At 37.6% G+C, this 23815-nt stretch overlaps 1 protein-coding gene across 1 annotated transcript; it reads left to right on the top strand.

Moving 5' to 3' along the window:
- The first annotated feature begins 796 nt into the window (after positions 1 to 796).
- Positions 797 to 21852, top strand: LOC121990963 (protein DEFECTIVE IN EXINE FORMATION 1-like). Its single transcript, XM_042545004.1, has 10 exons — positions 797 to 1082; positions 11153 to 11184; positions 18433 to 18520; positions 18667 to 18784; positions 18851 to 19011; positions 19379 to 19884; positions 19979 to 20049; positions 20671 to 20927; positions 21568 to 21734; positions 21793 to 21852. Exons 1-10 carry the CDS (start codon positions 797 to 799, stop codon positions 21850 to 21852), a joined length of 1746 nt encoding a protein of 581 aa, XP_042400938.1.
- The last annotated feature ends 1963 nt before the right edge of the window (positions 21853 to 23815 follow it).

A 23815-nucleotide genomic window follows, 5' to 3' on the forward strand; every position in this document is an offset into this window, starting at 1 on the left:
CTTTAGATAACTTACAACCATCGGTGGTTTATCTAATCCTAAGTGAGCCATCGCTAGTGCTTATAACCAGTGCTTGTGGGATCGATAATCTTTATTACTGACGATGAATCTGTGCACTTGCGGAATCATAACACAGGGTTGGTTAAAGAACTGGGCATTCAATATGGTAAAGTCAAGTTGTTATGTGATAGTCAGAGTGCTATCTATTTAGTAAAGAATCAGGTGTATCATGTGATAAAAAAAGGGTAGCCCGGTGCACGAAGCTCCCGCCATGCGGGGTCTCGGGGAAGGATCCATTCTACGCAGCCTTACCCTACTTTTTGCAAGAGACTATTTCCAGGATTCAAACCCGTGACCTTTTTGGTCACATGGCAACAACTTTACCATTGGTGTATCATGTGATAACCAAGTATATTGATGTGAGGTTTCACAAGATCAAAGAGATGATTACTTCTAGGGAAATCCTACTCAAGTAAATTTGAAATCAAGCCTAGAGTTATGCATTGAGATTCCTCTTAAGGATACTCTGTAAAAAATACTAAAATTTACCAAATTTATGAAGGAGATTATTTTAAACAAATGCTAAAGTGATGGATACAAGACAAACTGAGGAGTGTCGTGCAATACTGCTGGACATGCTACCTCCTAAGCTTCAAGATTCAAGAAGTTTCTCTATACCTTGCAAATATGCATGACTATAATTGGTAAGACATTTTATGATTTAAGAGTACGCATAAGTCTCATTCCATACTTTATTTGTAAGAACCTAGGACTAAATGATTTGAAGTTAACCACCATGGAGCTTCAGTTGGCGGATCACTCTTGTAGATATGCAATGGGTATCAATGAAGATGATCTAGTAGAAGTAGGAAACTTTATTTTCCCTACAAACTTTGTGGTATTAGACATGGAAGAGAACCCAAAGATTTCTATTATTCTTGGAAGGTCTTTCCTCGCTATAGCGGAAGCAATTATAGATGTTAAAAATCACAAACTTTCATTGGTGATTGGCGAGAAGAAACTAAAGTTTGATTTATCTAAGGCCACTAATTCTCTTCTAGCAATAAAAGTGTTTGTTATAGGTTGGATGAACTCCAACAAGAGGAGTATGAGATTCACTCCAATGGAAGACTGCCGAATGAAACACCAAGTCCAGCAAGCAAGGAGAAAAGTGTTGGTTGCTACTCGGAATATCATACTGGTTCCCCTGTACAAAAATTTTATACAAGTCATGAACCTTTCCAAACAACCTATTGTGTTCTTTAGAAATTAAACTTGGAATCGCAAACAGAACTTAACATTATTGATTCCAAGTTCAACTTATTTTTTCTTAGAGGTTTAAACTTGGATCACAAACGATACTTAACATTATTAATCCAAATCCACCCATGTTACAAAGTTGATTAAATATTTATTTCAAACATCGGCTTCCAAGTTAAAGATAGTGAGACACTAGACCTTCTTGGGTATGGGATCATCCACCACTTCCTAGACAAAGCCTTTCAACAAAATTCAATATTTAATCTCCTTATAGTAACCCTAGGTTAAACCACTAAGAACAATCACATCACAAGATCGAAAAAAAAAAAGAAACACAAAATCAAAACATAAAATCGATTGCCTAGAATTGTTAGCCTCTTGTGTTTGGTATTTCAAAAATTCGTACAAAGAAAACTAGTATGATGCGGAATAAGATAACTAGTTATACCTTTCTTTGTAGCTAAAAACCTCTTGATCTTCTGTTGTATTCCTCACCTCCTCTTGGACGTCGTGTGGGCGATGATCTACCAAGATGAATTCCATCGGGACCACTTCTTCTTCTCCAAGACTCTTGAGCCATCAAGGGATGCCAAAATAGGAAATTTCCTTCTTCTTCTTATCCTTCAAGCAACCGGCCACCAAGTGCTTCTCCTCTTCTTCTTCTTCCTCTCTAAGCAAACGACCACAAGGATATAGCAACCCTTGATGCTGCCAGTCCTAAGGAAGCAAAAGGGGTGACAAGATGAAGGTGGTGTCGTCGACCACAAGAAAGAAGAAAGGAAGGGAGCATGGCCGACCACCAAGGAAATAGAGAGGGAATAAGAATAGGTTGTATTATCCATGAGGACCCTCTCCCCCTCTTTTATAATCTTTGGTCTTGGTAAAAAAAGAAAGTTTAATTAAAACTTCCTTTTAATCTTCTTATAGCCTGCCACATCATGGTATACTAAAAAGGAAAATTTTTTACAACAAAAATTAAAGCTTCCTTTTAAACCATGATGTTTACAAAAAGAAAAGTTTTAAACATAATTAAAACTTCCTTATTTGTGTCCTCCCTCTAAAAGAGGAAATTTTAATAACAATTAAAATCTCTCTTTTTAAATTTTCTATTGTACATGGCAATAAAGGAAAGTTTTAAAATTAATCTCTCTATTTTAAAACGGGTAGACAACTACAAAAAAGGAAAGATTAATTAAAACTTTCCTTTTTAAATCATGGTTACATAAAAGGGAAGTTTTATCAAAAATTAAAATCTTTCTTTTAAACATTATAGACAACTATAAATAAGGAAAGATTTTAACAAAATTAAAATCTCTCTTTAATCTTTTGTAGATAGCTATAAAAGGAAAGAATTTAAAATCTAAAACTATCTTTTTAAAACCATGAGGATGACTATAAAAGGAAATTTTAAAAATAAAATTTCTATTTAAAATCCCTTTCATGATGGCTATAAAAGAAAAAAATTTAACAAAAATTAAAAGCTCCTTTAATCCTATGTGCCCGACCCCATGCTTGGACACCAAGCATGGTTTGGCCGGCCACTACTTGGGTTCCAAGCCTATACATGGTCTGCCCCCTTGCTCCAAGCAAGGTTGTGTCCGACCCATTACTTGGATAAGAAGTGGACTTAGTGGATACAAGGTTTTATAGAGGCTATAACAGGGACCGAGAGGAGAAATTGGTTTTGGTCTCCTGATGAGCTTGAGCTTCCTGTGTTCACACCGAACACCCAACTCAAGTTCATCAATAATAACTCATACCACTAAAGAGTTATTATTGAACCACCGCACCAATCCCAAATTACATTATAGGCTCCTTCTTATTATGAGTGCATTAATCTTCCTGTGTTTAAGACATCGAATGTCCATTAATTAAATGAGTTACTGACAACTCACTTAATTAATATCTAGCTCCAAGAGTAGTACCACTCAACTTTATTGTCATGTCGGACTAAGTCCACCTGCAAAATTTACATGATAATCCTTATGAGCTTCTCAAGGGGACATTATCAACCTAGATTACTATGACACAGTTTCCTTCTATAATCAACAACACACCATATAAATAATATTATTTCCCAACTTATTGGGCCTATTGATTTATTGAACTAAATCTCACCCATTGATAAATTAAAGAAATAAATACTAAGTATACGTACTTGTTATTATATCGAGATTAAGAACATACACTTCCATAATAACAGAGGTATTATTCTTTTATTAAGTCAGTATAAAAAGAACTACCTCAAATGGTCCTGCTCAATACACACCTTGTGTACTAGTGTAATTTTATAGTTAAGATAAACTAATACCAAATTATACTCCAACCACTTCAATGGTTTGTCCCATTCCATCTTGGTTGTGAGCTACTATTTATAATTTATAAGGAACTGATAACATGAACTTCTGTGTGTCTCCTCACACCATATTATCTACAATATAAATTAAAAGGATTACTACACTTAGTATAAATGTAGTCAGTTGACCAATGTGATTCTTATTTCTAAATAAATGTTAATACAAAAATCTAGACTTTTAGTATACATTCTAGCAATCTCCCACTTATACTAAAAGACTATGCTGTCATATATGCCGCCATACATCTTATTCCCATCCCTTCAACATGCCCATCAAAAGCTCTTGCCTTAAGGGCCTTAGTGAAAAGATCCAGGTTATCTCCTGATGCAATCTAGACGACAACAACTTCTCGTCGTTATATGATGTCTCGTATTGGGTGGTACTTGTGCTCTATATGTTTACTTGCCTTATGGGCTCGTGGTTCCTTCGAGTTTGCTACTGCACCACTTATTTTTATAATAAACTGTAATAATTTTGGGCAAACCAGGAATCACATCTTAGTCCATCATGAAGTTACTGAGCCATACAACTTCTATGGCTGCCTCAGAGGATGCCACATACTCAGCTTCCAGGTTAAATATTGCGAGACACTAGGCCTTCTTGGGTATGGGATTATCCACCACTTCCTAGACAAATCCTTTCAACAAAATTCAATATTTAATCTCCTAATAGTAACCCTAGGTTTAACCACTAAGAACAATCGAATCACAAGATAAAAAAAATAAAAGAAACACAAAATTGAAACATAAAATAGATTGCCTAGAATCGTTAGTCTCTTGTGTTTGCTATTTCAAAAATCCGTACAAAGAAAACTAGTATGATGCGGAATAAGCCAACTAGTATACCTTTCTTTGTAGCTAAAGACCTCTTGATCTTCTGTTGTATTCCTCACCTCCTCTTGGATGTCGTGTGGGCGACGATCTACCAAGATGAATTCCACCATGACCACTTCTTCTTCTCCAAGACTCTTGAGCCATCAAGGTATGCCAAAATAGGAAATTTCCTTCTTCTTCTTCTCCTTCAAGCAACCGGCCACCAAGTGCTACTCCTCTTCTTCTTCTTCCTCTCCAAGCAACCGACCACCAAGTGCTACTCCTCTTCTTCTTCTTCCTCTCCAAGCAACCGACCACAAGGATATAGCAACCCTTGATGCCGCCGGTCCTAAGGAAGCAAAAGAGGTGACAAGATGAAGGTGGTGCCCTTGGCCACAAGAAAGAAGAAAGGAAGGGAGCATGGGCGACCACCAAGGAAATAGAGAGGGAATAAGAATAGGTTGTATTATCCATGAGGCACCCTCTCCCCCTCTTTTATAATACTTGGTCTTGGTAAAAAAGAAAAGTTTTATTAAAACGTCCTTTTAATCTTCTTATGGCCGGCCACATCATGGTATACTAAAAAGGAAAAAAAATTACAACAAAAATTAAAGCTTCCTTTTAAACCATGATGTTTACAAAAAGAAAAGTTTTAAACATAATTAAAACTTCCTTATTTATGGCCTCCCTCTAAAAGAGGAAATTTTAATAAAAATTAAAATCTTTCTTTTAAAATTTCCTATTGTACATGGCAATAAAGGAAAGTTTTAAAATTAATCTCTCTCTTTTAAAACATGTAGACAACTACAAAAAAGGAAAGATTAATTAAAATTATCTTTTTAAATCATGGTTATATAAAAGGAAAGTTTTATCAAAAATTAAAATCTTTTTTTTTAAAACATTATAGACAACTACAAATAAGGAAAGATTTTAACAAAATTAAAATCTCTCTTTAATCTTTTGTAGATAGCTATAAAAGGAAATATTTTAAAATCTAAAACTCTTTTTTTAAAACCATGAGGATGACTATAAAAGGAAATTTTAAAAATAAAAATTTTCTTTTAAATCCCTTTCATGAATGGCTATAAAAGGAAAAATTTTAACAAAAATTAAAAACTCCTTTAATCCTATGTGGTCGGCCCCATGCTTGGACACTAAGCATGGTTTGGCCGGCCACTACTTGGGCTCCAAGCCTATACTTGGTCGACCCCCTTGCTCCAAGCAAGGTTGTGTCCGACCCATTACTTGGATAAGAAGTGGAATTAGTGGATACAAGGTTTTATAGAGGCTACAATAGGGACCGAGAGGAGAAATTGGTTTTGGTCTCCCGATGAGCTTGAGCTTCCTGTGTTCGCCCCGAACACCCAACTCAAGTTCATCAATAATAACCCATACCACTAAAGAGTTATTATTGAACTACCGCACCAATTCCAAATTACATTATGAGCTCCTTCTTATTATGAGTGCATTAATCTCCCTGTGTTTAAGATATTGAATGTCAATTAATTAAATGAGTTACTGACAACTCAATTAATATCTAGCTCCAAGAGTAGTACCACTCAACTTTATTGTCATGTCGGACTAAGTCCACCTACAGGGTTTACATGACTATCCTTATGAGCTTCTCAAGGGGGCATTATCAAACAAAATTACTAGGACATAGTTTCCTTCTATATTCAACAACACACCATATAAATAATATTATTTTCCAACTTATCGTGACTATTGATTTATTGAACTAAATCTCATCCATTGATAAATTAAAGAAATAAATACTAAGTATATGTGCTTGTTATTATATCGAGATTAAGAGCATACACTTTCATAATAACAGAGGTCTTGTTCTTTTATTAAGTCAGTATAAAAAGAACTACCTCAAATGGTCCTGCTCAATACACACCTAGTGTACTAGTGTAATTTTATAGTTAAGATAAACTAATACCAAATTACACTACAACCACTCCAATGGTTTGTCCCATTCCATCTTGGTTGTGAGCTACTATTTATAATTTATAAGGAACTGATAATATGAACTTCTGTGTGTCTCCTCACACCATGTTATCTACAATATAAATTAAAAGGACAACTACACTTAGTATAAATGTAGTCATTTTACCAATGTGATTCTTATTCCTAAATAAATGTTAATATAAAAAGCTAGACTTTTAGTATATATTTAGTATACATACTAAAGTTTGATTTATCTAAGGCCACTAATTCTCTTCCAACAATAAAAGTGTTTGTTATAGGTTGGATGAACTCCAACAAGAGGAGTATGAGATTCACTCCAATGGAAGACTTCCGAATGAAACACCAAGTCCAGCAAGCAAGGAGAAAAGTCCTAGAGCCAAGAACAATAAATACATCATTCCAGCAAGAGCCCAAATGAAAGAGGGACCAGAGGAAAATTACCATGGATGGGAATGTTGGATCGAAAAGTGCTAGAGGGGGGGGGGGGTGAATAGCACTCGCGGCTATTTCGTTCGTTTCAGAATCGTAAAAGAAATCGAGTAAATAAACGCAGCGGAATAAAAACAAACACACAAACACAAGGGATTTACTTCGTTCGGAGACTGTAGCGACTCCTACTCGAAGGCCCGCGATCCTTGATTGCTTTCCATGGGCAACAACTATAAGCATGAAATTATTACAAGCTAAATACAATTTAAAACAGTAATTAAAAATACCAACGACACTTAGGAAATGTCAGATTTGGAGCTCTGGGTCGTCGGGAAGTATTCGCATCACTTCTGGGTCGTCTCGTTGACAGCACGTTAAAGAAAGGTTGCTTAGAGGAAGTTCTGTCGAGTTACTGGTCGAGTGCTGCTTTTATACAGTGCTCAAGGTGCCTTGAAATCCATCCAAGGCGCCTCCAGGAGGGCCGAGTTGCCCGCGTGGATCAAGCCTGAATTGGTCGTGACTTATCCCTTCAAGGCGCCTTCTGTGCTCTCTAAGGCGCCTTCATCCACCAGTCCAAGGCGCCTTGAGCTTCCTTCAAGGCGCCTCCAAGCTTGCTTCGTAGCCATCTCAGCTTTGCATCCAAGGCACCTCCAAGCTCCATGGAGGTGCCTCGAACACTGTTCATCTGAGACTAAGTTGTGCTCCTTTGGTCCTGCAAAAAGTGTTAGTCCCAAACACATACCCTGCAAAATAAAGTTAGCACAAAACAATAATATAGATATGATAATAGAATATAATGACAGTCTCTGGACTGACCGGGTCTAACTTCATATTTCTGACCGGAAACCCTAGGTCAACCCGACGCCTACTGTTCCCTCTACGGGGAACGCGTCCTCACCTACTCCACTCAGGAGATTTACCTGTTGCCAGTTCGATCCTCCAGATCGACTGGACTTTTGCTCGGTGCTCGATGCTTCCGGACTTTCTGCTGGACTTTCGCTTCCCGGCTGGTCCAGTCTTTCACCTAGTTTGCGACACCAGGACTTTCCACCTAGGGTTACCCCCCCTAGGACTTTTTCCTGAAGCACTCGACCCACCAAGACTTTCTGCATAGGGTTACCACCCCTATGACCTAGAGTTACCACCCCCTAGGGTTTTCACTTGCCTAACCACAGCTAGGACTTCTCCTGAAACACTTAAACAGACTTATTAGATCACAACCTAACCTTAACTTTGAATCCTTTGTCATTATCAAAACTCAGGTTTGATCATCGGATGCTTCTCACATCAACAATCTCCCCCTTTTTGATTATGGCAACTGGAATTCAAAATTAAGTAAAACAAATGCATAAATCTACTTAAAGAGTGTAAGTGAGCAAGCTTAAGTACATAAGTACATAAATTCAAATACAAGCATAACTTAAGCTGTCACTTAAACTTTGTGAAGCTCCCCCTTAATACAGGGCTTTCTTTTACTTTTGAATTTCCCTACTCTCTCCCTTTGCCATTTATCAAAAATAAGCCATTTTACAACTTGTTTTAAATTTTTAGAAAAATAGATAAGGCTTTGAAAGATGCTTGTGTAACACTTAGCTTATAATTAAATTTTACTGTAAAAACTGTTAGCTAAGTGAGATAAAGGACTTAAAAGGAATATTATTCACCTAAGTTTAAAAGGCTAATATATGGTTGACTTCTACTTACTCATGTTTATTGGTTTTTAGTTGTTTACTAAAATAGGAATGTGTTGGGTAGATAACTATAAGGTAATATTAAAGAAAGGTTGCTCAGAGGAACGTGTAATATATGTAAATTTGTAATATATGTTTGTGTGTTTGTGTGTATACATAAATAAGAATGTGGTTTATTGTTGATGCGGGAAGCATCCGACGATCAAACCTAAGTTTTGATAATGGCAAAGGATTCAAAGTTAAGGTTAGGTTGTGATCTAACAAATCTGTTTAAGTGTTTCAGGAGAAGTCCTAGCTGTGGTTAGGCAAGTGAAAACCCTAGGGGGTGGTAACCCTAGGGCATAGGGGGTGGTAACCCTATGCGGAAAGTCTTGGTGGGTCGAGTGCTTCAGGCAAAAGTCCTAGGAGGGTAACCCTAGGTGGAAAGTCCTGGTGTCGCGAACCAGGTGAAAGACTGGACCAGCCGGGAAGCGAAAGTCCAGCAGAAAGTCTGGAAGCATCGAGCACCGAGAAAAAGTCCAGTCGATCTGGAGGATAGAACTGGCAATAGGTAAATCTCCTAAGTGGAGTAGGTGAGGACGCGTTCCCCGTAGAGGGAACAGTAGGCGTCGGGTCGACCTAGGGTTTCCGGTCGAAAATCTGAAGTCAGTCCAGACAGTCATCATATCTATTATATCATATATTGTGTTTGTGCTAACTTTGTTTTGCAGGGTATGTGTTTGGGACTAACACTTTTGCAAGACCAAAGGAGCACATTAGACCTCGGATGAACAGTGTCCGAGGCGCCTCCATGGATCTTGGAGGCGCCTCGGGTGCTAGCCGAAGCCGGGAAGGAGCCTTGGAGAGCACAGAAGGCGCCTTGAAGGGATAAGTCACGACCAGTTCAGGCTTGATCCACGCAGGCGACTCGGCCCTCCTGGAGGCACCTTGGATGGATTTCAAGGCGCCTTGAGCACTGTATAAAAGCAGCACTCGACTAGCAACTCGACAAAACTTCCTCTAAGCAACCTTTCTTTAACGTGCTGTCAACTAGATGACCCGGAGCTCCAAATATGATATTTCCTAAGTGTCGTTGGTATTTTTAATTACTATTTTAAATTGTATTTAGCTTGTAATAATTTCGTGCTTATAGTTGTTGCCCACGGAAAGTGATCAAGGATCGCGGGCCTTCGAGTAGGAGTCGCTACAGGCTCCGAACGAAGTAAATCCCTTGTTTTTGTGTGTTTGTTTTTATTCCGCTGCATTTATTTACTCGACCGCTTTTACAATTCTGAAACGAATGAAATAGCCGTGAGCGCTATTCACCCCCCCTCTAGTGCTTTTCGATCCAACAATTGGTATCAGAGCCCGGACTGCCAGAAGGTTTAACCACCGACTGTGCACAAGAGCTATGGTCTGATTGAGCCATGTGGGTACAATATTGACCTCGAACAAAGAAAGTGGGGGCTCCTATGTTCAGATCAAGAGGACCAGACACCAGGCAGGAAGTCCTAGTTGCGACTAGGCAAGGAAGTCCTAGTAGGTCGGGTGGACCGAGGGGCAGTAAGACCTGGTGGGTCGAGGATCAGACATGGGGAGCCTATGGTCCATTGTGTGAGGGGGGGATTGTTGGGGTTGCAAGGTTGCAAACATAGTCCCATATTAGAAACACATGGGAAAGATCATGGGTTTATAAGAGAAAAGATATATCCATTGGCATGAGGCCTTTTGGGGAGAGCCTAAGAGCAAAACCATGAGGGCTTAGGCCCAAAGTGGACAATATCATGCTATTGTGGAGATATCTAAATTCTTATAAACCCATGATCTTTCCCATGTGTTTCTAATATGAGACTATGTTTTCAACCTTGCAACCCCAACAGGGAATACCTCCCCTTCAAGGCAAAGGCTCCAAGTTGAGCCAAATTAGGGGTTGAGCTCATAACCCTAAATGAGCATTTCTTGGGAGGCATCCTAAGGGTTTGTTTTCCTGTTCTTGTTTTTAATTTTAGTTTATTTTTTTTTATTTTAATTCAAGTTTATTCTCATTTTTAGGTTTATTGGCCTTCACGATCTGGTCATGGACTTTTGTATGGGTGTGAAGACATTTTGGAAGAACAAACAAAGAAAGGTCATGTTGAAGAAAAACTTGGACAATAGCTCACACGGTTATGTCTCATGGTGACAAAAAGGCATGGCATGGCCATGTCTTTCAACATGGCCATGGCGATTTGAGAATTTTTCCAGTCGTGTCTCATGTGACACAACCGTGAAAGAAAAAAAAAAGAGAAAAAGAAGGGGTCGTGTTTGTCTAGAAGGAAGCATGGCACGACTGTATTTTCCAACACGACAGTACCAAGCTTACAAAGAGATACATAACACGACCATGTCATTTTGACACGATTATGTCACTAGAACATAGAAATCCACACCTAGGCCATGTCATTTTTTCATGGCGATGTGGCAAGGATCTTAGGGTATTAAACCCTAGACACAGTGGTTCCTGACTTTATCACGACCGTGTCGACTCTGCAAAAGCTCCTCTCCCCTATATTTCTTCTCCTTTCTCTCGATTTTATTCTTCTCTCTTCCACCTTGAGAAAGATCTACTCTTTTAAAGAGCTAGATCTAAGTTTTCATCCACTTTGAAACCAAGATCTCTACTCCTCTCCTCTTCTTTTCCTCTTAATTTACACAAGAAACTCTTCTCTTTCCTTCAAGATTCTTTAGTCTTCTCTTCACCGAGTCTCTCTTCTCTTCAAGATCTTCTTCCTTCCCCAAAGCAAGAAGCTCTCTTTTCTCCTCTATCCCCTAAATTAACAGATCACCATCTCCTCTCTTTCACAAACTCTCCTTCCCCTCTTGACTTGCAATCATGTCCAATATATTGAAAAGACTTCAAAGTAGTGGTGGATCCAGTAGAGGCAACGACCCGGACAAGGACAAAGGAAAGGGGACTAACAAGGGAAAAGGGAAGGCATTGGTAAAGACAAAGGCAAACATCAAGCGTACAACGAGGGTAACATAAAATTATCTTAGAATTATTTTTAGAAATAATAAACAAAAATCTAGATTTAATGTTCTTGTTGCTCGTAAATTAGTTTGTACAAGATACCTTGACTCTTACACTATAAATGCTTTCGGGAATTAGGGATAACATTGATTGGTTAATTAACAACTTAGATTGTAATGACTTGATGTATATGAATCATCAAACATATTCCCGCATTACTCTTGAATTCTTTATTTTGTTAGAGACTCATTTTACTTTGGATGATGATCATGATGGAAAGATTATCTTTCATTTGATGAATCATGATTACCAATGATCTCTTTATGACTTTAATAATTGCTTTGACTTTCCCACTAGTGATCTCATAAGTTTGACTACACTTTCAATAGTAATTCATTTTGAAATGAAATTACTGATTTAAATGAACCCTATGATCCATTTGTCTCCAAAGCTTCATCTATTCAAAGACCCTATTTTTCGCTACCTCCACCATGTCATGAGTAAAATCATTTTTAGCTGAGGTGAGAGTGACGAGGTGCTTAGAAAAGTTGAGCTTTACTCTTTTTGAGCCATGTTAAACAAATTTGATTTTGATTCGGGTTCCACATTCTTCAAATCTTAGCGAGATCCAGCAAGGCTACTACTTGTACAATTATTTTTGATGGTTTAATCATACAAATTGTTAAAACTTAGAGTGTGAACTAAATGGTCTACATATTATTCATGGCAACTCTAAGATTGATATTGATACTTGTCTAGCAGTAAAAATGATTTGTTGGGGAGAGAATGGATTTGGTTTCATTAGGAGAAATGCATTTCCACTTCTCCTCTCTAACCCCGATGGAACCACAATTCATAACTTTGGTAATTGGATTGTTAAGGATTTATCACCCAAGGATGCCTCCATCCCCAAGGAGCACCTTGAACCCTCCTCCTCTAGATACCTTGAGCCGGCCAAATATTCTAAGTCGGTTAGACATTCATTCGCTTATGGAGATATGGGTACCTATAGATTTGATTATTTGGATTTCTTTGCTTCTTTGGACACTCTTCATAAGAAGCATAGTATCCACCAACACATGTTGGAGGAAAATTTGCATTGACTCAAGAATAGTTCCAAGAAATATGGTACCATTTTTGGATGATGAGGAATTTTCAAGGGTAGGTCTCAGAATTTGTGAACAATTATTACTATGTGTAAGGGAGAATGAAGGATTTAGGTGCTCCATGGAATTGACTAGACAACAGGTTGCTATGCTTTTTAAGTATCATGAGCACCTTGGCAACTTACCGCGAGTATCGAGATTCCCTCCTAGGTCATGCTCTCCACCACCTGAGGATTACCCTCAGCCACCATATCCACCTCCATCATTTCGCCCTTCAACATATCATCCTCCACCATTATAATGATTTTATTGGGAAAATGAAAAGTCTAAGTCTGAGGGAGAGTTGTACATATGTACATATTTGTTGCTTATTTTTTATTTCAGTTTAGTTGCATTAATTTTAGTTTGATTGCATTTTATGCATTTTGCTTAGATATATTTAGTTTATTTTCAATTTGTATAGGTTTATCTGTGGCATGTGTAGTGTATCAATTATCACATTACTGCTGACTTGTTCTCAGAGCAAAAATTCTAGCATGCTTGTTTTGGACTCAAGTTGTTATGATTTATAGTGTTAGTATATTTGATGATCTACTTTTCTCTATCTTTAGTAGCATGAAGACAGCAATGTTTTTATTTTAAAAAATTTGAGTGATGGCCTAGTTTTTTAATCTTTTTTCACGTTGCCTAGTTTTGATGAAAGATAACTCCAAAAATAGTCATGATTCATAGAACTTGATTAGTACTTATGTTTCCATCGTGATTTCTCAATTACATATAGGTTACTAGATAAATCTCAAATCATATCAACTCATTTGAAAAATCAATATCCCTATGTTACGTCACCGGAAGTGCACGGTTACGTCATCAGTAATATAAAAGATATCATATCCATAAGGGCTGGTTATAATCACTAAAGATGTTTTAAAGAGAATTAGCTAAACAGTTAACTAAGAATTACACATACTAAAAGCAAATGGAAATAGAAAAGTAATGCAGAAACTAGGTTTTATGAAAGTTCTAGAAGATTTGGTTTCTTCGTGATACTTATCAATGTAATATGATTTTACCAATTATATCCTCAATTGTCATGTATTCGTAAGAAGTCGTCAGTTACCTCCTGCAGAAAACACCGACAAGGGACTTATATCTATACCTTAAGCAACTAAATAGTCATGATCCCTATGAAGTCCGTTAGTGGGGCAGCCCTGTCACGACGCCCCTCGGTCATACAACATAGAAATACATTACTAATCAATTCACATCAAGATATAGGGATCAATTCATTTATCTATCCCACTTCTTTATAGATTCTTGCTTCACCCTTTAAGGTGATCCTCAAGATGTGCGTTAATGGGGCAACCCTGTCACGACGCCCCTCGGTCATACAACATAGAGAATTCCTCAACAAGATCCACAAGAATTACAAACATCCAATCAAGAATGGTAATTAGATCCAAACACAACAATCCACACAAGATTGAATTGATACAAAACATAACAACATCATTAAAATAAGAAGTTGGCAAATCCTTGAATTCATACATCAATTCACATCACAAATACTCCCTCCATCCCAGAACAAGGAGATCTGCTCCATGGAACAAAAGAAAAGATCCGAAGACAAGAAGATCGTAAACATTTCGATCTAAATCAAGAAGATTGAAAAGAAATGCTTATCTAGAGACGACAAGTAATCTTCAAAACCAATCCTTGCTACCGGAGTCGAATCGGGAATGGAGAAGTCCTTAGATCGTCGGATCAACACCCAAAAGATAGAGAAGAACCTTCAAATTGGATCTCCCTAAAGGGAGAGCCTCCCCCTTTTAAAGAGGGAAGAACCCTTTATATAGAGCAGGGGCTTTGGGCGCCACACGGCCCGTGTCACGACCGTGTGGCCCTCACATGACCTTGCCTATTTTGCTATCAGCCAGAGTCACACAGCCGTGTGAGATTCACATGGTCATGCCATGCTCCACCTCTGGATGGCTCACACGGCCATGTGGCACACACGACCGTGACAATCTTGGTCTCTGGAAAGGTTGCACGACCGTGTGGCACACACGGCCTGGCAATGCTTGGCTTCAGGAAAGGTTGCACGATCATGTAGATCTACACAGACGTGTTCTGATTCTGCTTCAAAAGTGACACGGTCATGTGATACCACACTGCCATGTCAACCCCCTCTCCTGCTGATGCTGCACACCCGATCTGCTCCACACAGCCATGACCATTTTCCTTCCTGTTCCTTTGACATGGTCGTGTGACACACATGGCTGGCGCTGACTTCCTTCATTCATTGATCAAATTTTCCACGAACATCATTTCCTTTCCAAATTTGACTCATGTAGACAGAAAATGCACAAGAGCAGATCTTCGAACAAAGAAGAGTAAATATGCTAAAAGTAAAGCAAGGAGTATGAAAATGCATAGATAGAGCATGCATAAAATATAGGAATGAGCGTCAAAATATGCTAAACAAGTGTATAAAATCTACGCACATCACACCCCCAGACTTAAACTTTTGTTTGTCCTCAAGCAAAATGCCACAATCAAAACTCACATGCTCAATAATGAATCATAATCCCTAATGCACTTTCCTTACTCTATCTACAAGTTTCATTGATGAACATGATAATAGAAATAACCCAAGTATGGCTTAAGCATAAGTCTCTTTGTGCATAGTACAAATAAGTGACCCAACTCTTCAAGTTTCAATCTTTGTCCTAGTTAACTCATCATCCAATTGAGTTCCTAATGTTTCCAGTGATAGGCACTTACCTACCATACACTTGGTTCATATTTCTCAATCAACTCAGGGTCTCAAAGGCATGCTCGATATCAAGAGAAGCATAGCAGTCATTTCCCCAGTAACCTAACTCGGTCTCAAAGGGGTAACTTGCTAGTTTCCACTCATGACAACTATTTTTTATATCCCTTTTTTTCATCATCATTTTTTTATTCTCTTTTTTTTTCATTTCATTTTTTTCTAAGTGATTGTAAGGTGCAACACTTAAACACAAATACACTGCACAAATGTTGGGATATTTTAGTTTTTCCAAATGAACTTACATGATTCGAGCCTCATCCCGTAACCAAAATGAAGTTTGAGAAATCACCATGGAAACCAAGTACTAAACAAATAAGATGAATCATGACTATTTTAATGATATCAACTATTCAAGCTCAAGTAAAGTGTAAGTAAGATCCTTAATGTTAAGCCAAAACTCAAACTTATTTCCATAGAATACTTAGCTCACATCATGCAACTTAAGATAGATAAAAGAGGTACACTAAACATACTAGCATCATTTACAACATCATGAATCAAGATAAAAATGTAGGTTCAGCGGAGGCCGGCAAGAGGGGGGTGAATTGCTGAAAATAAAAAATAAAATATACCCTCCTCGTACTTTCAACTCAATTAGTACAATAGTGATAAATTAATAAAGCAATACGAAAATATAGAAAGACAGAGAAGACTGGGAGTTAACCTGGTTACAACCAAGATGGTTGTTAATCCAGGGCGATAAAGAGCTCAGTAGAAAAATTCTCCTTCTTTGAAGGCGGAGAAGCCTTTTACACTTTGGAAGCTTAGAACTATTGCTAGGAATGGCTACACAATTATTGCTTGAGTTGTTATTATTGGATCGAGATGCGCTAGAGGGGGGGTGAATAGCGCTTGTGGCTATTTCGTTCGATTATCAGAATCGTAAAACGTTCGTCGAGTAATTAAAGCAGCGGAATAAAAAAATAAACACACAAGAACACGATCGTTTACTTCGTTCGGAGCCTAGATCGACTCCTATTCGAAGGCCCGCAATCCTTGATCGCTTTCCGTGGGCAACAACTATAAGCTCGTATAATTATTACAAACTAATTACAAATGTAACTGTAATTAAAGTTATACCGACAATAGTGGTAGAAAAATCTGAGCTCCGAGTCGTCGGAATGTTGCAGCAGCACTTCGGAAGCAATACTTGAGCAGAACACAGCACGAGGAAGCTTTTTCTTTCGTTGTGTATTGCTGCTACTCAAACCCCTCTTATAAAGGGTGTTCAAGGAGCCTTAAACCCCTCCAAGGCGCCTCCAGGCTGGCCGCGTCACCCGCATGGATCAGAACTGACCTGGTCAAACTTTATCTTGTTCAAGGCGCCTTCAACCTCTCCAAGGCGCCTTCATCAACTTGTTCAAGGCGCCTTCAGCCTCTCCATGGCGCCTTGAAGCTTGCTTCACAGCCAGCTCAAGTTTTGCACCCGAGGCGCCTCCAATCTCCATGGAGGCGCCTCGAACACTGTTCAGGCTGGCCGCGTCACCCGCGTGGATCAGAACTGACCTGGTCAAACTTTATCTTGTTCAAGGCGCCTTCAACCTCTCCAAGGTGCCTTCATCAACTTGTTCAAGGCGCCTTCAGCCTCTCCATGGCGCCTTGAAGCTTGCTTCGTAGCCAGCTCAAGTTTTACACCCGAGGCGCCTCCAATCTCCATGGAGGCGCCTCGAACACTGTTCATCCGAGGTTAATCTTTGCACTTTGGTCCCTGCAAGATATATTAATTCCAAATATACCCTGAAGCACAAAGTTAGCACATAAAGCATAATAGAAGTGATAATGACAGTCTCCGGACTGTCCGAGTCTGACTTCAGGTTTCCAACCGGAAACCCTAGGTCGACCCGATGCCTACTATTCCCTCTGCGGGGAACGCGTCCTCACCTACTCCACTCAGGAGATTTACCTGCTGCCAGTCTGGTCCTCCAGACCGACTGGACTTTCTGCCTAGAGTTACTACCCCCTAGGACCTAGGGTTATCGCCCCTAGGATTTTTCTCCACCTAGCACTACAACAAAAACTGCAAACGACAACACCCCTACGACAACGGTTTTAAGAGAAAGTGTTGCGTATTTGCTCAAAGACAACGGTTTTTTTCAAAACCGTTGTCTTTGAGCTCCCCATTATATATAAAAGACAACGGTTTTTGTAAAACTGTTGTCATTGAGCGATTTTTTTTAAAACGACAACACTTTTTACAACGGTTTTATAAACCGTTGTCTTTATCCGCGTTTTTAGTGGCTACGACAACAGTTTTGAAAAAACTGTTGTAATTGAATTTGGTCATTCCCCCCCCCCCCTCGCTGTTTTCCTTTCCCTTGCTGTTTTCTTTTCAGCGCCGTGTTTTTCCTTCGCGCTCCCGAACCTAAGGCAATTTTCTTTCCCTCTCCTCATACAATCTCTTCAAGCCTCCGCTAGATCTTCCTCCACGATGGTGTGCTCCTCTCGTTTCTTGGTGAGCGGGTTTCTGAGTTCGACGAGGCCCTCTGACCTTCGACTGCTGCTTCTTTCACTCGTGGAACCTTTTGATCGGACGAGGTGTATTTCTTCGCCAAAGGTGGCACTCCTACTCCATTGATTCATAACTTAGGTCTTGTCTTCTTTGGATTTGTGCTAGAGCCATAGTCAAGGTAGATTTATAACCTAGGTCTTGTCTTCGTTCATAAATTTTGTCTCAAAAAATGAAACCTACTTTTGATTCCACTATGCTTATATTTGCAAGCGCAACATTCTCTTTTCTTCTTCTTTTTAGTTTTTGATTTGTTTCATCATGCCCTTTACCTGCTCATATGTCAAAGTTTGTGGTGTTTGATCTCTGAAGGTGTCAGTTTTAAGCATCGATTTCTGTTTATTATTCACTTTTATTGGTCGAAATAGTGTGTTCGGATAGGTTTTCTAGTTCTTGCACGGCTCGCCACTTTTATTTGAATAGTGAAAATAGTCGTATCTGTGCTAACTGAGAGGTTGACTTATTGTTGTATTCTTGCAACTCCAGTGATGGCAAGCTAGAGATAGTGGTACCATCATTTGTCTATTACCTCGAAGTATTGGAGGGTTCTGATGGTGATAAAATGCCAGGTATCTCTTTAATGTTATTTCTGCTATCTAGTCATTTATCTATAAATTTCAATATCTTATTGGTAGCTCCTTTGCATGCTTTTTGTAGTTACTCAACACATAATAGCATATAATTTCCATTGATGTGAAAATTCCAAATTCATCAGGATGGCCTGCTTTTCACCAATCGACAGTCCATTCCAGCCCTCTCTTATATGATATAGACAAGGATGGTACAAGAGAAATAGCGTTAGCTACCTATGATGGAGTTGTAAATTTTTTCAGGTAAGTAGCTTCAACAATTGTTTGGTGGATTGCTGCACATTGACATAAATTTGGTGGCTATAATAGGGTCTCTGGCTATCTGATGATGGATAAACTAGAAGTACCTCGTAGAAAGGTTCGTAAAAATTGGTATGCTGGCTTGGATCCAGATCCAGTGGATCGTTCACATCCAGATGTCCATGATGATTCAATTTCCAAGGAGGCTTCTACTAAGAACTCAATATCTCGTATGTGATCACAACCCAACTGCAATCACCTTTGCTTTTATTTCTATTTCCTGAGGATGTTGGCCAATTAGCCATATTATAATTGTGCTGATTGTTGTTGTTCGTGAACTTTTTGCGTTTGCATTTTTATACATATTTAAATGTGAAACACTGTGTTTTGCAACTCCTGTAACATATTTAAGATGTCTTAAATAGCTTTGCTATGGTAAATATATTAGGATTAACATGTCAAATTTTGTAAGTATGTTATACGATGATTGAGAAATTAGCATATGGGTTTATAAACTAATATTCCAAGTATCACATATTCCTTTTTGAAATTCTGATTATGAATCAAATTAGGAAAATTCTGTTGCTTTTTATCCTGATATAAATGGGAGCATGAATGGGTCAAATAATTATGATTCTACAAACATTGTGAACAACCTCTCAATGAATACATCTAAGCTTGAGGACAGAGGAAAACTTGATTTTGCCCAAACTAGTCAATATAATGGAGTGTCAAGCAATCTTAATGACACAATCAAAAGGGACGCTTCATTGGAAAATGGTACAGAGGAAAATCAAACACAAACGCAAAGAAGGCTTCTTGAAGAAATTGATAATCAAGGGGCCCACGATGGGCATTCGAAAGACCATAACACTGGTGATGGAGTGCAAGGAGCAACTGTGGAAAATGACCAAGAACTGGAAGAAGAAGCTGATTCATCTTTTGATTTCTTTAGAGATACAGATGAGTTAGTTGATGAGTATAATTATGACTATGATGATTATATTGATGAATCAATGTGGGGGGATGAAAATTGGATAGAAGAGAGCCATGAGACAGCAGAAGATTATGTTAGCATAGATTCACACATACTTTGCACTCTAGTAAGTTCCATTGGAGTTGATCATACAGAAAAAGGAAAAAATCAGGGAATTTAATTCCTAAAAGCTTGACCAACATTTTTAATATTCTATGAAGGTAATTGCTGACATAGATAATGATGGTACTAAAGAAATGGTTGTGGTTGTTTCATACTTCTTTGACCACAAGTAAGAATTTTTACTTTATACATTTGTGGTATTTTTACATGAAAAATTGCCCATAATGATACAAAAACTATTTCTGGTACTTTCTTTTGGATGTAATTATTCTGTGGAAAAGTTTGTGGTAAGCAACTTCTCTACTTTTTGTTTAAAAAGTTTTCTTGTATGATGATATCATCTTCCTAGACATTCTATTTCTTGAAATGAAAATCGGTGCCAAAGTCATAGACTAATTTGATACTTTCTACATCTGACATATGATATATTAATCTTATGTAGGTTACAATGTTACAATAACAACTCAATATTGATGGAAGTTTATTACAGGAAGAATCAGCATACTTTTTTACACTGCTTTTCATGCAATTTTCAGAAATTTAATGGTTGTATGCGAACCGTGTGTAATTATTCTTACTGGTCTTAGTCTTAGGTCATGATTCTCACAATGTTGGCTTGTATAATTGATTCTTCATCTACCCAAACTATGGTTGTATTCAACTGAGATACTACTATCATTTTGTTCTTGTATATTTAATGCATTTGTACTGGTTTTTTTTGTGAATGTCATATATATCTAAGGTTGTTTGTGCATTCAATTCTTTCTTATTACAGTTGATAAGTTGGCAGGTATTATGATAATCCAGAGCATTCAGCTAAGTTAGGGGGTATCAACATTGAAAAATATGTAGCAAGTGGGATTGTAGTTTTCAACCTTGATACAAAGCAAGTCAAATGGATTCAAGATCTTGATTTAAGTGTCGATTCGGGGAATTTCCGTGCATATGTTTATTCTTCTCCTACTGTGGTTGACTTGGATGGTGATGGAAAATTGGACATTCTTGTTGGCACTTCCTATGGCTTGTTTTATATTTTGGATCATCATGGTAATTTTTTTTTGTTTCATTTTATAGTTGTAATTATTATCTTTGGTAAGTCAATGTGTTCTTTGTAATGCTATTAACTGCAACATCTTCATGTTTATATACTGCAATTTACCCAATATATATTGGAGGAATTGCATCTTTACTATCGTGGTAAATTTTGCAGTTTGAGTAGGATTTTCTGTTAGAACTTGTAGAAATTTAGAATACAAACTGAAACCTCTCTGAATAGAAGTCAGTGAATTATTTAGCAGAAATAGGAATTTGACATGAGATCAAATTTTGTGGTTGTGTATCCTAAGGGTGGATTTAGTTTAGTTGCTGACATTAGAGTTTGTGGTATATGTTTGGGAATTAGGGTCCTCACCAAGTTTCACTAATCTTGAACTGAAATGTACTAGGTCTAATGGCAAACTCATGCCTTTATTTACTTAAGACTTTCCTATATGTGACACTTATGTGACATTAATATCTCTTGTATTTCATTTTCAAAAAGAGAAGACAATGTAAATTTAAAGGATATTATTAACATGTCTCTTGCTCTTTCTCTATCTCAAATATGCAATTATGTAATCTTAAATTATCAGAGCCGAGCACAAAGCTTCAATTTCTTGATTTTATTTTTGAAAGTAATTTCGTGTAGGCCAAGTGAGAAACAAATTTTCTCTTGAGATGGCTGAGATTCAAGCACCAGCTGTGGCAGCTGATATTAATGAAATAGTGACAGTTGACACTCATGGAAATGTTGCAACATGGACTGCACAAGGAGAAGAAATTTGGGAAGTGCATCTTAAGAGTCTAATACCGCAGGTAAGTTTATTTCATTTTTATCTGGATGCCATTTAAACTTGATTCATTTCTTCTTAAGGTGATCTTACCTGTACTTGTGCATATTTATGCTGGATTTGATTGTATATACTCCATGTAGGATAAATAGTATTTTTTTTAAAATATTTTGATTTGAACAAAGAATTTCAAATCCGATGGAACTTATATAGAGAATCATAGTGTTATAATACTAAATGTCATTTTGTTCATGTGGCATGAATATTACTTGGATTGCCATTTTTGTCTCTCCACTAATACTAAGATCTGCATTTCACAGTGTTCTGTATGATAATATTAAAATATTATTGTTCATAGAGATTTATAGCAAGCATGTTTTACCAAATGAAATACCTTTCACTAAACAAGCATGTTCCGAGGCAGATGTGAAACCTTGATTTACCCTATGAGCTTGCCCTATGCATGTTAGTGATTGCTTGAGAATGAAATGAAGAACTTGTAAAGGCATTTCATGTATGATCCATAGTATATTGATATAGAAAACATCTATATACTGCAGTTTGATTTGGAAAATTATTAAGGTAGAAAAGATTCTGAGCAAAAATGAATTTTTAGAAAAAATTTCTATGTTAAATTGAATTTAAAAAAAAAATTTAAGCAAGAATGAATTTTTAGAATTTTACAAAAAAATTCTTAGTTAAACTGAATTTTATAAATAAAATTCTAAGTCAATTAACAAAGAAAAATCCTAAGTAAACTTTTTGAATGTTCCCAAAAATTTCTAAGTTTGAATTTTCAAGAAAAGTTTCTAAGTAAAAAAATGTTTGATAAATTTTCAAAGCATTATTTAATTCTTATTTTTAATGCTTTTTCAGAATGTTAATTAAATATTTTCTTTCAATATTTTAGCTTCCAGGTCGTGGCGAGGCACTAGACCTTCTTGGTTATTGGAGCAACAACCACTTCCTTAGACAAAGCTTCCATAAAGAATTTCAATGTTTAATTTTCTCACTGTAAGCTTTTAACCAAAAAGAGAAAATTTAAACTAGCAGAGATTTTGGAACTCAATAAAGGTTTCTTCCTACAGGGTTGGTCAAAAACTTAGGGGGTACATGATTTTTGGGCACTTTTCTAAGTTGACCCTGGTGGTTTCTAATGTACCAATTTAATTTTCCATAAATTTTTAATTTTGATTTAGGAAATTTATTTAAGCATGCATCCGATTTCAATTTTTCAATTTCTAATTTTAATTTATCATTTTCTGATTTTACGCTATCGTACATTTCAAGTGGACATGCTTTTGCTAATTTCATTTTCAATTCTTTATTTTCTTTTTCTAAATCGAATAAGTCTTTAGAAAGCGATTTAATAAAGCGAAACGATTGAGTCGGGGTTAGATTTCGTACCTGACTTACCTGATTCGGTGGCGCTCCCCCTTCACTGCTGCTTTCTTCTTCTGACGTTCCTCCCCCTTCATCAATGCTCATCTCTGAGCTAGACGTTTCTTCTAGCTGATGGTTGGCCATCAGTGCTAGTCCCGAGAATTCTTCGATTTCAGATTCGGAAGATGACGAATCATCCCACGTGGCCTTTAGGTTGTGTTTGGTTCGAGCTGGCTTCTTGCTCCTTTCCTTATTCTTCTGTTTGCTCTTCAATTTTGGGCAGTCCTCCTTGATGTGCCCTTCTTCGTTGCAGTTGTAGCAACGGACTGTCCTTCTTTTTTGATGACGTTTACTTGACTGCGATCTAAACTTGTTAGATTTAAAAAACTTATTAAAATGTCTTACCATTAACGTAGCTTCGTTTTCATCAATTGACGCTTCGGAGTCTGGATCATCCGTTTCAGCTCGTAGGGCAATGTTAAGGTTCGACTTCTCTACTGGTTTTTCTGCAAGTCGAGACTCGTGAAGTTCGAAAGTTGGAAACAAGTTTTCTAAACTACTTACCTCAAAGTCCTTAGAGATGTAGTAAGCATCTACTAAGGACGCCCATTCTGAAGTCCTCGGGAAGGCATTGAGTGCGTATCGGATGGAATCCCGGTTGGTTACTTCTTCTCCAAGGTTCGTTAGTTGCGTTATCAGCTCCTTGATTCTCGCTTGGAGTTG

The sequence above is a fragment of the Zingiber officinale genome, chromosome 6B (assembly GCF_018446385.1).
Source record: "Zingiber officinale cultivar Zhangliang chromosome 6B, Zo_v1.1, whole genome shotgun sequence".
NCBI lineage: Eukaryota > Viridiplantae > Streptophyta > Magnoliopsida > Zingiberales > Zingiberaceae > Zingiber > Zingiber officinale.